The sequence below is a fragment of the Danio rerio genome, chromosome 16 (assembly GCF_049306965.1).
Source record: "Danio rerio strain Tuebingen ecotype United States chromosome 16, GRCz12tu, whole genome shotgun sequence".
Lineage (NCBI taxonomy): Eukaryota > Metazoa > Chordata > Actinopteri > Cypriniformes > Danionidae > Danio > Danio rerio.
In genome coordinates, this window is record NC_133191.1 from 15,533,551 (window position 1) to 15,548,463 (window position 14,913).

The following is a 14,913-nucleotide window of genomic DNA, read 5'->3' on the forward strand; positions in this document are numbered from 1 at the left end:
TTTGTTTGTTTAAATTCAACAAATAAATTGTTTGCAACCACTTAACGTAGAAAATTGAGTAAATCCAAGGAATCATCTCTGAATAATTTTTTTTTCAGTGTAGTTTTATACATTACATTTATGTTTTAAAAATAGCTTCCATTAGCAAATAAAACACAAGTCTAGCCTGGGCAAAAATAGGATGTCTCTCAGACACTTTTAGAAGCATTTATTCATTCATTCATTCATTCATTCATTCATTCATTCATTCATTCACTCATTCATTCATTCATTCACTCATTCATTCATTCTTTCTTTCTTTCTTTCTTTCTTTCTCACAATACTCACAGTCTTTGTCTCTTTTGCGTCTATCGTTTATCCTCTAGCATCCATGCAGGATAGAGGAATGGCATCCTAACTTCATCTTTCGTGAAATGGAGATGGCACTTCATGTATAGTAAATCGGACTCATTCAAAGTAGCATCACTGAGCAAAAAACGTTATGAATGCATGTTACGCTTCCGACTGTACATTGTGTTTTTCTTTTTCTTGTGAAGCACAGAGTTTTGAGGTAGGGGGCGTTTTCATTTGCCATTCACTGACAGTCGGACAGGCTCATCAAGTTCATCAACTCCATTCATCAACTCCGTCTTTTAAAAGCTTAATCGGAAATGAAATAAAACATAGAACATTTTTTTAAATAAAATCTGCAGTATCAGTGTGCCGCTATATTGAAAACATATGATTTGATTCGCGCCTTCTGATTGGTTCTAGGGTCATAGGTCTTCAGGGTAGGAAACAATTCCAAGTTACTGCAGCATTATAACACTTTTTTCACTAGCTCTGTGTGAGGTACTTCAAAGTCTAACAGATCATATAAAAAAAGCTTACGGCATAATTTTGAATTTGAGAAGGTGAGAGACAAGTAAGATGGAGTTAAACCACAATAATTACCATTCTGTTATTATAATCATCCTCATGTCGTTCCAAACCCAGAGTCCTTCATTCATCGCATATTAAAATATGAGAGGGTCGTGGAACATTCAGTCCAGAGAAGGAAAAAAAAATGAATTACAGTTACACCACTGAAATCACTTGGGATGTTTTTAGTTCCTTTACTGGACTTTAAATGCTGCGGTAGCCTTGCTGTCTATGGAGGATCAGAGAGCTCTCAGATTGTATCTAAATTATCTTAATTTGGTCTCAAGAGATTGAAACAACATGAGGGTGGAACAATACCAATTAAAACTTCTTCTGGTATACAAAAAAGGTAACACATTCCTACATAAAGTGCATTATGATTTATTTGGTAGCTTCTACCAGTAATAAAAGTAAGTCCTATGGTATTTTAAGTACTTAAAGTTTTTTTATATACTGTCTTTGAGCAGATCTTGATAATTACATTAGAAGGGTGCAGACACCAAATACAGTAACACTTCACTTAGTCTGTCATAAAACCATCATGACACATGTCATAAACATGAAGATGTTATGCATTCTTCAAATACAAATACACCACAACTAGGGCTCTATTTTGACGGTCCATGTTTTCACTTTCGCTCTTGGATAGGGAAACCTTTACGCACAGACATTAATTAGTCTATAAATAATTAATTGTGTTTGTTAAGCGCAAATATTTGTTTCAAAACTATTTCTAAATTCAGTTCTAATTTCCAGCAAACGAATAAATGAACAATAATAACAAAGTGTGCTCAAAAACCTGAGTTATATACTAAAACACATGCTGTGCCCCATATGGTCTAAAACCTGACAGGTGGGCAAATCTAAGCTTGTTTTTAATAAAACAAATATAAATATGTATATAATAAATAATACTGCTAATAATAATAACATTATACAAAAGCAAATTGTTATGAATGAACTGAAAAAGCTTCCCGAGATGAAGACATAAAAGCAGTGATTTTTCATATTTATGTAGGCTAGAAAATAATATGTTTTGTAATATTTTAATCCTTTATATTTATATCCTATATCTATTCTTATTATATCCTATATATATATCCTTAATATTAAATTTTTTTCATATGAAAAGATATTTGCCTATTGCTGTCTTGTGCGTATTAAGCAGTGTGTAAGCAAGGCGCAACTCTGCGCCAGAGTTTAGACCGGTTTTGTTTTGGTCAAATGAAAAATCTATTTTAGTTTCTCAAAATAGCAATGCGCCAGCAGTGTGCCTCAGAACGCCTTCCTTTTTAGACCCGAACGCCTATGGGCGCACATATGAGCGCTAATGCATTTGCTATTTAAACAGCGTAGCCCAACGCCTCAAAACGACTCTTGCACCAAGCTGAAACTAGCAAAAGACTACTGCGCCACGCATTGCGCCACATTGCGCTGGGTGTATGATAGGGCCCCTAGTCTTTGTAAAGACAACATAATAGTCATATACATGATTGTCTTGAGGCCATTATAATTGTGTAATCTGTTAGGACCTTGGTTTAACATCTCATCCGAAAGACGGCACTCACAGAGCAGTATGAAGTCCCCATCAATATACTGGGGTGTTATGGAACAAAACAGGTGACAGGTTGAGTTCCCCTGCTGGTCTCACTTACACCATTTCCAGTCGCAACCTAGCTATCCCATGTGGTCTCCTTCCTAAGTCGCGAAAGAAAGTGACAGTGAACCGAAGACGGGGAAGGAGGGCAGTTAAGGAGGGCGATCGGTAAAGTCAGGTGCCAGCACAAATTAAGCCCTGCTTACAGCCATCATATTATGAATGAACAAAATTTCACCTTGACTTTAATGCACTCAGACATCAACTCTATGCTCTACAATTGACTGCTAGCTCTGAACATTTTTAATTTTTAAAATCTTTTTGAGCTTAAATTGAAGTTGATTTACGGTTGAATCCCGGTCTATGACAAGCATCTCCACAAGGTCTGACATTCTGACAGAGCGATCAAATCATCAGAAATCAGAGGGTCAGTTTGGCTTAAGGCTAAAAGGAGACCCCCACAGGTTCCGGTGCGTCAGAAGCAGAGGCCAAACCACAAACAGACCCTTGTTATAAGCTCAGGCCTCAGCAAAAAGAAATGTGCTCGCTGTCTGTGGGCATTGAGCGCACTCTCATATAATTATTCATCAAGGGGCCGGCAGGTTGGTAATAGGAGCCGGTACGAGGGAGCTCTCATTAAAGGGCAGGCCGAGACGGGGCTGCCCACAGTCTTGCCATCTCTGCGGTTCTCTATTAGCTGGTCCTGCCAGGCCTCAGCTAATGAGATGGCGATGAAAATGGGATTTAATAGGGAGGAAAAACCTGTGGTCACAGTGAGAAGAGTCTTTCTCCATCAATCGCTCCAGAACCCGCTCACCACCGCTGAAATAATAAAAAATAAAAAAACCTCCAGAGCTGAACTGTCTGTACACTTCTGAGAACGTCAACTTTGTTTCTAACTAGAGCATACACTGTATTCTTCTGTTAACATTCTTGTGTGTGATCACACCACTTGTACTATTACCGTAAGGATGTGGAAAACTTTTGAGGCTTGTCAAGCAGAGGACATTGAAATACTGTGTCAAATAAAGTCAATATCAATGGTAATCATACAATAACCAGACCTTACCTTTGTAAAAGCTGAGGCTCAATGATTTAGGCAACAGATATAATTGGAATTATTCACTACAGTATTATGCATTATCATTATACAGTATTATTCCGATTCTTATTCATTATTTGTATACAGTTTTAAGAATAACATAAACTTGTCAATACTAATAAAAAATAAAAATGTTGCATGTTTGAAACACTCAAGGTTTCTGCAGGTTTCTTCAAGTCAAATTTAAGACTTTTTAAGACCCGTTCAAGACCAATATGAGTAAAATTTTAGACTTAAAGAGTATTTAAATGTGGTCATGTCATGGCCCATGAACATTTCCTGCTAGTTATCAAACTTTTTCATAACTGTAGAGTGTTCCTAGTGATGGGTTGCAGCTGGAAAGGCAAACTCTGTGTAAAACATGCTAGATAAATGGTGAGTCAATCGCTTGTAGCGACACCAGATTAATAAAGAGACTAAGCAGAAAAGAAAATGAATGAATGAATGTAACTTTTTATGCGTATAAATCTCACAATGAGACAAATGTAATTAACTATTTTCTTTTTTTTTTCTTTCTTTTCCCCCAAAAATACAATTGTGATCTTGTCTGGCTTATAGATCTGCTAGATTATGGGAAAAATCACAAACACGATTATTTTGGTCTTAATTGTAATCACGATTATTCAAAACTATTATCAGTTGAAGTCAAAATTATTCGTCCTTCTGTGAATTTTTTATATATATATAAATATTTCTCAAATGATGTTTAACAGAGGAGTTTTTCACAGGATTTCCTAAAACATTTTTTTTTCTTCTGGAGAAAGGCTTATGTTTTATTTCAGCTAGAATAAAAGCAGATTTAAGTATTTTGAAACCTGTTTTAATAGCTCTATATTATTAGCCCCTTTAAGAAATATATATTTTTGATTGTCTGCAGAAGAAACTACTGTTATACAATGACTTGCCCAATTACACTAATTAAGCCTTTGAATGTGACTTTAGGCTGAATACTAGTATCTTGAAAAATACCTAGTACAATATAAATGCACTGTCATCATAGCAAAGATAAAATAAATCATTTTTAGAAATGAGTTATATAATCTTTTATGTTTAAACTGTGCTTTAAGCATCTTCATAGTAAAAAAAAAAATAAAAATAGCTCCAGCAGTCTTTCAGTCAAGAGCAGTGAGGGATTTTCTCCTTTTGTTGTTTGATGAATAATAAAAACAGGCGGCAGCAGGAATATCGCACTCTGTCACTTTAAGAATAGTGCGGCTCTGATATGGTTTCTCTTTTACATATATTTTGATTCTCAACTTCTTTGTTTATTACACAAACAAGGGTTAATATGCATAATCACTAAACACTGTGCTCTACACAAATATGCATGTATTTGACCATTAAATCACTCACATTAAGATGGTGTTAGATGTGTGTGTGCTGTGCTCGTCTCCAAGCCTGTCCGAGGCTAAGCGCGGCACACACACACAGAGCATGTGCTCATTCGTGCTTTTAAAAAATATGAATGCTACGCATCCCGTGCTGCAAAATTTACATTACAGTACATGCTTTTAGTCGTGTTCACGTGGAATTGAACTTTTCAGATCAACAAATGTGTACAACTGCAAAGGGGGCGGTTTATGATGGAATAATGCTTTTTCATAATCGTTAGAAGCCAAAATGGATCGAAACCAGATTTTCGATTACTTGCACAGCCCTAGTGGCGTATAATCAAGATTTCAGCCAAGTTGAAACTAAATTTGACAACCACACTTGACAAGGCTAAATTCACATATATGACAAAAAATAATAAGAAAAATCACGATTTAAGTGACAAATTTTAAGTATGCAAAACCAAATATTTATAGCTGCCTTAATTCATTTTCAAATGTTAAACCATCTGGCTTTTATTTAGGTGGAAAACCACAGGGAGTCCTTAAATCTTCTTATATATTAACAGCCCATTTATAAGCACTGCTCAATACAATTTTGTGATGGTGGCATATGCTAAATTCCCCAAATGCACATTAAACACATCCCAAACTCACAGCAGATGCAGTGATGGTTTTCATGAAGAGCAGCATGTGGAGCATGCTTTCTGTGCCTTCCTGACACACTGAAAACCCTCGATCATGAGCTGTGCTTGTGTTCATTAACAGTACCGTGCTTCACTATGAAACCTGTAGAGTATATATTCATTTAATCAGTGTGGTTATCAAACTGCTACTGTTACAATCTAAGCCATATCAAAGTACTGCTATTCAGATTCATCATGAAGTCGCCTCCAATCTCAGAAGACTGAATCATAAAGAACATTTTTGATACCCTCTAATTACACATTGGCTAGTTATTTAAGAACTGTGGATGACAGTTTTATTGGGTATTTATTTTTTTCTATCATGTGATTACATTGCATTACTGTAATATTTTTAAGGTCTGCTTTAAAGTCTGTGTGAAATCTAAATTTGCAGTGTGTATATTGCTAGCGCACATTGTTGTTCTTTCAGTGAACAATTAATCCACAAAAGTTAATCCACTGTATAAAAAAATGTTTTGGTAATCTTCAATCAAAGACTGACCATTGTTGGCTTTAGCCAAAAAAATCCTCTTGCTGTTAGTTTGCTATGAGGAAATGATGCGCAAAAAAAATGTGCCCCACCCCCAACTCCATATTCTGTTCCAGTTGGAAGTACTTCAATGGTTGTTTTTAAGAGTGAATAATAATGCCTCTGTGAAGCAGCTTTAGCAGTTTCCCTCAATGGTTTGTTATATTTCAAGGAGGGAAATATATTGTTTATAAGTGTATCTCTTTGTTTAAATTGGCCAATTGGCCATCACTTACCCGAAATGTTCTAAAGAGCAATTGATTGTACAAAAACAAAAGTTTTGATCCAGATTTGTTGTAGGAGACAATAAGTTTGAATAAGTATCTTATAACTTTGAATTTTGTCATTGTTTAGGATACACCAACCTAATTTTGTATAGGGCTACAGTAGTAAAATAAATTTTGCAAATGGTTACCAGCACTTTGAAAGTCTAAAACTAGTGATGTAGCGAACTGGCATGCAGGGGACTCACTGCAGAAAAAACGCAAATGCTTTGGACAACTAAAACTAATTAATCAATAAATAAATTGTTCAACTTAACTTAATGTCCAATAAAAACACTATTATTGAATTCTTTAAATCCTGTAGATAGTTTCATTTTTTGTACATGAAGTATGTAGAATCCATTTTCCTACATTTCATGTAGACCAGGGGTCTTAAACTCAATTTACCTGGGGGCCGCTGGAGGCAGAGTCTGGGTGAGGCTGGGTTTTCCACAAAACCTGATTCCAAAAATCAGGTTTTCCACAAGAAATTGATCACATTATTAATTAATATTTTTTCATTTATTTATTTTTACATTTTATTTTGTGTTAAAAAATAAAATTAAAGAGATTTGAGAAGATAAGATTTTTTTGTTACACAAAATTTAAAAAAAATTTAAATTGAAAATAAGAAAAATCAATCAGTAAAAAATAGTGATAATAATAATCATTAGATTTACTGTTATCCGCCGTGCTGTTGTTACAGGAAAAAGAAGCAACACTGTGTTGTTGTCATTTGTTTTGACTACTTTTACATCATATAAAAATATAAGCAATGTTTATTGTGTGTGGCAATGCAAATACAATGCAGGTAGAATGATGCAAACGACCCACAAATAACTGTGGGACTCCATAATTGGTCCAGGTTACCGGGGACTCTACCGGGTTGCGCCGATGGACAGGTGTCGATGTGTGACTTCAGAGGACTACATTAGGTTGCATGGAGTTCCCTTTCTTTTATCCTACCACATACACATCACTTTGATTTCTTTTCTGCTCTTTGCACGCAAAACAATAACCATCAACCAATGAGAGTGATTGTAAATGCAAGAAAGATTGTTGTAAAGATTTTTCAGGACCAATAGTTAAACGCAGGGGCATAGCAGACATTTTAAAAGTGAGGGGGACAGCTTAATGAGACCCAAAAGTTTATGTTCATATAATTATTTATCACCTGTTTCTAAATGGTCTGGCTCTAAAAGTGAGGGGGACATATTGCATAAAAACTGTAATGTGCTATACATATCAAACTCGGGGGCCCCGCACTAACATTAAACTTTTAAATTCAGGCGGGGGCCATAAACTATCGTCTCGCGGGCTGCAATTGGCCCACAGGCCACGAGTTTGAGACCCCTGACCATGTAGAATGCTTTCTACATATGTAGAAAACAAAATGTGGCACATTTTCCATATTTTGTAACCCCAGTTGCACTGCGTTTACAATAGAAACACGTAATGGTGGTACCTATGGTCTAAATATGAATGTGAATTTTCTTTTAATAACGTAAGCATGCCGTCTTTTTTCCACATACTTCACATTAGCAAAACCAATAAATAAATAAAAAAAAACATCAAGACACTACAATTTGTGGCAAAAAATAACTTAGTTTAATTTAGTTAATTTTTTATCTTTTTTATTTAATTTTTGGTGGTCAGTTGCTAAATAACATGACTAGAAAATAGACAAGAACAACAAATAACATTTGAGGTGAAATAAAGTGCATTCAAGACCAAGCCTGCTTCCGTAGCCAAAAAAAAAGGCCAGAACACAAACTGTTTCTGTAAATTATCTTGAACAATTAATTTTAAAATAATATCTTGTTGTGAACCGTATGACACATTTTGTTTTATTTAGTAAATAAATAAATAAATGTGTAGCCTATTTTAAACTGTTTTTGCTGTTAAGGATAAAATCATCCATTGTGCCAGTTAGTTTTACTTTGATTTTTTTTTTCAAGTTGATTTACCAGTATGAATCAAGACAGGCTTTACAAACTATTCTCAGCACTGAACGCCAGTGCACACATCAGATGGCCATTTCAGACACAAAAATATTTTTGAAGAAAGGAGCATTACACGTTTAGAGGTGAAATGCTTCTTGGATTCTTCCACTAGCTTTTGTAAGTAGATTACATTTAACAGGCTTACAGATTTTTAAGGTAGGTAAATGTATTAATATAATAATAAATAAATAATGATTACATTGTTTTCTCATTTGAAAAAAAAAGTAGTACATATACTGCAAAAAATGTCTTGTTTTAAGTAAAATATCAAAAAATTCTTATTTTCAGAGCTAAAAACTCAAAATTAAGTGAGTTTTTCCTTATAACATAATAAGCATAATAATCTGCAAATGGTGTAAACAAACTAATTTTGTTTTTGTTTATCTTATTGGTAGATTATTTAGCTTCTTTTAAGGAAAAACTAAATTTTTAGATATTATAGCAAGATAAAATGCAAGATTAAAACTCGAAGCATTTTTGCAGTATAGCAGTAAATTATTTTAAAGGGCACCTATGGTGAAAAATCTACTTTTCAAGCTATAGAACGTCGTGTTGGGGTGATACAAACACATCCAGTCCTTTTTTTTTTAATTTAACAACATAAAAACGGTGCACCAATTAGAGCGGTTCTGAGATCGGTTCTGAGGTCCCTCCGCCCACCAATATTGATTGACAGGCTTGCATTACCATATCCTCAGTTTGTTGTTTAACATCCGCCATGTTCAGCGTGTGAGTCAAGCGATGTCAACAAAGGAACACCCTTACTCTATTTTTGGATTTAAGGCTCATTGGGCTCAACACAAAAATCTTCATTGTTTTCCTGCAAATTTTACATTTAGCGGCCATTTGTACTGAACACGCTGTGAATGCAACATATCGTGATTCAGGCCATTAAAAACAGCTGACCCACCGAGTCTTTTAGCACTCTCTCCGAAAACACTCGATTGATCTCAGCTGGCAGATCAACATTCACCACATGATCGCTCTCATCTGCGTCATTGTTTGTAACTTCAGGGGAGTTTGCAAACATGTGTAGAGTTTTTTTGAGCGTGTTGCCAAGAGTGCACGTCTGAACTTGACCTAGTTATAGCCTCAGTCAAAGTTAATCCAGGGTGCGTGGTTATTAGTCTCGGTGTACAAGCTCAGAACTTTAAACTAGCACAAGTTGACATAACTTTGTTTAGTTGCCGCAGTTTTGTTCCGTGCAGAAAAATGATGCTTAGAAGCCTTTATGATTAACTAACTGTCATGAATTAAAGAGCCAATAACAGGAAACATCACTATACTGTGATATCACTATAACAGTGAGCATCACTATACGGATGAAGCATGCATCATTACTTTGCGGCTGTAAAACTATACAAAGACACAATTGATTTTGTAACTACCACTCTGACACATTCTGGCACATTAGGAATATTGATTCCTCAACAGTACTCTCTTCTTGGTCTGTGTCCGAGTTGTACATGTACGGCTGAATGCTGTTCCTCTCATTCATGTTGCTTCTCTCTGTCTGCCTGTCTGTTGCCATACACAAAGCGGAGGAGCTCTTGGCTCCGCCCCCTTGTTAAGTTGGGCGGGAAGTTGAAATTAATTTTCATGTGAAGCAACACACCCCTAAAACAACGACCTGTGTACACACCCCTAAAATGACACTTTTTAACACATTATAATAAAATAATCTGAACTGTGTTTTGAACTGAACCTAAACTTGCACACTCAGAAGAACCATAATATAAACATTAAATCTTTAAAAGGGGGTAAAATAGGTGCCCTTTAAAGCTAATTAAATTATGGTAAGCTATTTAGTATGACTCAGTTTCACTCTTGCAGGGGAGCCTACACAGTTTTCAATAAGCTACTGTCTAAAACATGTTAAAAATATGCAATACCCATGGTACTCGATGATACATCGAGATCTTATAGAGGGGCTGCAATATAAATTATTTACAGCATTGTTAGCTTTAATCATTCACCTCTTCAATTTTACAAATCCTCTAAGACCACAATTTTAGCTAAAACCTTCTATAATGTTCTACAAGAGAAAAGTCATCATGTATCTGAGGGTGAATAAATACAGCAAATATAATATTTTTAAAGGTGAACTATCCCTTCAAGGCTAAAAGATTCATGCTAAAAGCTAAAAACAATATTGATTTCATGAGGACTTTCATTGAAAGATGCTTTTATGGTTTTCATTAACTAAATGTTCTCATGATGTTTTACATTAATCTAGTGTTTTCTATAGAAAAAACTGTGCCAGCAGGGTTTGAATGAATGAACGTCTGTCACAGCTTGTAACTAGTCATAACTCTTACTTGTGAATAAAAGAATAAAAAAAGCCCTGTGAAGAGCACTTCAAAAAGCTCAAGGTCATTTATACGTTTTTGGGCAATGATGGTCTTTTCATTACTGTTTTAAGTGAATGTCGAAGATCTTGACAGTTTTTAGCCTGTAAGGAATCTTTACACCATCAGACCAAAGACCTTGAAGTATGGTACTCACCCTCTGAGTCTAGACTGCTCATATTTAATCAATTTGCATGACTTCTGCCTCAGAAAATGGCATATGCAAAAAATGTATTCTGGTGACAACCTACTTCTATAGAGGAATTTGTTAATGCTAAAACATTTTTTTCCATTTTCTTCTACAAAGTAAGAACGCTTACGAGGATACTTGGTAGAACAAATACAGGGAAATGCCTTTTTTGAATATCATTGAATATCATACCCCCTTATGCAGTGTGTAGTTGTTAGTAAATGTAAAACAGGGGTGTCCAAACTCTGTTCTGGAGGTCCGGTGTCCTGGAAAGTTTAGTTCAAACCCCAATCAGTTACACCTGTGCCAGCTAATGAAGCTCTTGCTAGGCTTTTTACAAATAACTTGCCTTAATACAGCTGCAGGAATGGAGCTACAATTTGCAGGACTGAGTTTGGACACCCCTGATGTAAAATGTCTGCAAAGATTTTTAACGTTCGAAGTGTGTTAAAATCAAAGTTATTTCGTAAAACTAGGGATGTAACAATATTGTAAATACCGTCATACCAAAATGGTAATTTTTTTTTTATATTACCGTAGACACATGACTCAATAAAACTATATTTCTAAGAAAAGTTTGCTTAGGCGAATGTAGCGAACAGGAGGTAGCGGGAACTACAATTCCCATCAGCCTAGGCGTGGTGATCATCCTTTGCGGTCTGTTGTCACTACAGATCTAGTAATGCGGAAATGGAGTGTGTTGCTAGTAGCGGGGAAGAAAAAGAGCTGGAAATGATCGTACCTAAAGCGGGTTTTAAATCAGATGTGTGGAAGCATTTCGGTTTCTTTCTAAAAAGATACGAAAAAGGAGAAAAGGTGACAGACAAAGAAAAAATCAATATGCAGGCTCTGCCAGACTGTTGTGAAATACAAGTCGGGGAATACGACTAAAAACAGTCATGAGGACTGCACAACACAGCACACTTGTTAGATTGATGCAGAAATTTACTTGTACCGCAAAGAGACCTCTATCTGACTCATGGCTTTTCCTCTCAAGTGGTGGAAAGACAATGCACAATGTTATCCACTGCTGTCAACCTTGGCTAAATCATATCTCTCTGTCCCAGAAACCTCAGTCCCAAATGAGAGGGTTTTTTTTCTGTTGCAGGGGACATGCCCAGAGATCCCAGCTTTTACCAGATTAAAGTTATATGATATCTTTCCTTAAAAAAAAACCATCTCTATCTAAGTGAGTGAGTGATTAAATGTTGAATGTGATGAGTTTTTAACAATACTAAATTGAAACTATTTTTTTAATATGGTTTAATAATTTTTTGTTATTAAAATTGAAAAATTGAAGTTCCTGTTTCGAAATTTACAGATAGATGGCTAATTTGTTTGTCATTGATATGTTCTGTGCTAAGGTAAATAAACACTTTTGGCACTTTTTTCGAGTCTTTTCATTAGTTTTGTTTTTACTGTAAAGTATTCAATAAATACCGTACCGTGCCATTCATACCGAGGTAATATCGTACCGTGAAATTTTGATACCGTTACATCCCTACTTAAAACAGAATAAAGCTGATTCAGAATAACCTATTCCCATTTTATTTCCGTAACTGATCTAGGTAGATCTGTCAAAATTTTACATCATGTCAGACAGTTGTCTTCATTCACTGTAAAAAATAAAATCTGGGTTCCACACAATTCCTTCGTGGTGTCCTGATGTAAATCAATTAAGATAAAAATGCTTTTTTTTTTTTTTTTTTTGTTCCAAAAATAAATAAAAGTTGTTGTTTCTGCTAATTTTAAATAAGTGACAGGCAGTTACTTTGAGTGCTGGCTTCTCCCAAAAAAGGCCAAATTTGACCTGTCCTCAAACATTTTAGATAATTCATGTTGTCAATATCGTAATGTAATATATCGACAATATTGTCAAGACAAAAAATTTGCCATTTTCCAGAAATCCAAAATAAACTGTTATAATCACTGAGGCTGCAAAATTAATCTCTTACTGCCATCATATCAGCACTTCTTTGAGAACACATAACAAAAATTCAGCATTTTCAGTGGTGACTAATCTAAGCAGCTCTTCCTGGCCATTGCGCTCATAAGCTCATCAAAACAATGTTTGATTGCTTAAAATTTACTAAACTTACCACTAAGAAACGTTTAGATTGTGCTTGTGGTGGAGGTTTGGCTTGATCAATGAGCTCTTCCAATGCTTTTTTCATCAGACTCGTGTTTAAATTGATAATGTAAAGTCATTACTATACCACAATCAATAGACAAATCTCTGAAGCTGAAATTCTATCATAATTAAAAGCTTTTGATTTAAAAAGGCACTATTAGAGGTCAACCAATCACAACAGTCTAGGCCATTAGATTAGGATAGGAGGGATTTACAGACAAGGGGTCTAATTTATAAAATTTGTGTAGAAACCTTGCTAAAATTATTGTATAAATTTGTATTTATTTATTATTGATTATGGCTATATAGTTTTTTAAAGTCAGTAAGTACATTTACATGGACAACAATAATCCGATTTTAAATCGATTAAGACAATACTCTGATTAAGAGCCTCCCATCTAAACAGCGGTTTTTAATTACCTTAATGTCATAATTATACTAAATGAAATCAAATTAAGACATGGGGAGCATGCTGTTTTTAGTTGCATTATTGAAGTCCAGTTCAGACATGTAAACACCTTAATCAAACTATTACCGCTGTGTAGGATTTTCACCGCATTTTGCGACAGAATAGTCTATACACACTATGCTGTTTGACACTATTCTCTGCATCTACCAAGTCAGTGAAGGACCACAGGTACCAGCATCACAAAATGCAGAGAGTTTTTCCCCATACGGCGTGTGGTTTTAAAAGTCCAAAACAACACTCTTCCAGCAGTGCATACTCGCATCCAATATCTTTTTTGTCACGGCGGTCATACATTCCATATTCAGTTCCTGAATGAAAGTGCCAAACTGCAGTTAAAGTCGACAAATTAAAAAAAATTACTTTGGAGGAAGTGTGGATAGCGTGGTGACGCAATAGCATTTATCAAATTATGTGCTATAACATGTAAAACAGGATCATGAAAGGAACATTCAAAAAGCAACTCATGTAAACACCTTAATCATATTATTGTCTTATTCAGATTAAGGCAATTTATTCGATTACTGCTGTCCATAAAAAACATAGTCAATGTTTAAGTTAAATCTGCTTATTTAGTGTGTAGTAAGGGCTGCGCACATTCTCCAATTAACTTATTATTGGGAAGTGGACATGCACACATTTGCTCACCCATTTTGTGCATACACCACATTTATAAAGAGATGCAGATGTTGAAACGAAGAGTTTAAAATTAAATATATATTGTGATAAAATGAAAGGGATATTTGTTACCATTCTTTAAGACCTCCCAAACAAAATGAAGAATTTAAAACTGCTTCACCTTTTCCGCTAGCCATCCCAGGTGTCGGATCTCTCGACTCCCAATGATGCCGTGTCGGCCCGCATGTTCTCGTAGTTCACTGATGACTTTGTTGGTGAGGTTTGTGATGACGGATTGCATGAGAGTGAACCAGGTCTGGGCAGAGGAGCTGTCTGTATGTCTCATCACTATTGTGTTTTTAGCATCAGAGGAGTGCAGCTCCACCTGTCTGAAACACAATGACAGAAAAGAAACATATTAACCTTCTGGTTGAATTAATAACAAGAGTAATTTCACTGACCAATCAAAGACCTTTTCAAGAAAAAAAAAAAAAAGACAATTCTCAATATGTAATTCCTTCATGATGATCGTGGGCTTTCACACACTGGGGAAGGCATGCAGCCAAAACGTTTGTGGTTATACGAGTACGGTGAATACTCAATGAGTATAGATCATGGCCTTTTGAACAATGTCGTTATCCAAACAAAAGATGCTAGCTCCTGATAGGGGTGTAACGGTAAGGTTAATCCATAATTTGTACAGATCACAACGCACGGTTCGGAACACACGTTGTCTGCGAATATTAATT

At 35.4% G+C, this 14,913-nt stretch overlaps 1 protein-coding gene across 2 annotated transcripts in view; it reads right to left on the bottom strand.

Moving 5' to 3' along the window:
- The window catches only part of sntb1 (syntrophin, basic 1), an 87,848-nt gene that overhangs the window by 25,321 nt on the left and 47,614 nt on the right, over positions 1–14,913 (bottom strand). For both annotated transcript variants that reach the window (NM_001002175.1, XM_073924864.1), the window contains 1 exon segment: positions 14,346–14,553. In NM_001002175.1, coding sequence (NP_001002175.1) covers positions 14,346–14,553 — 208 coding nt within the window.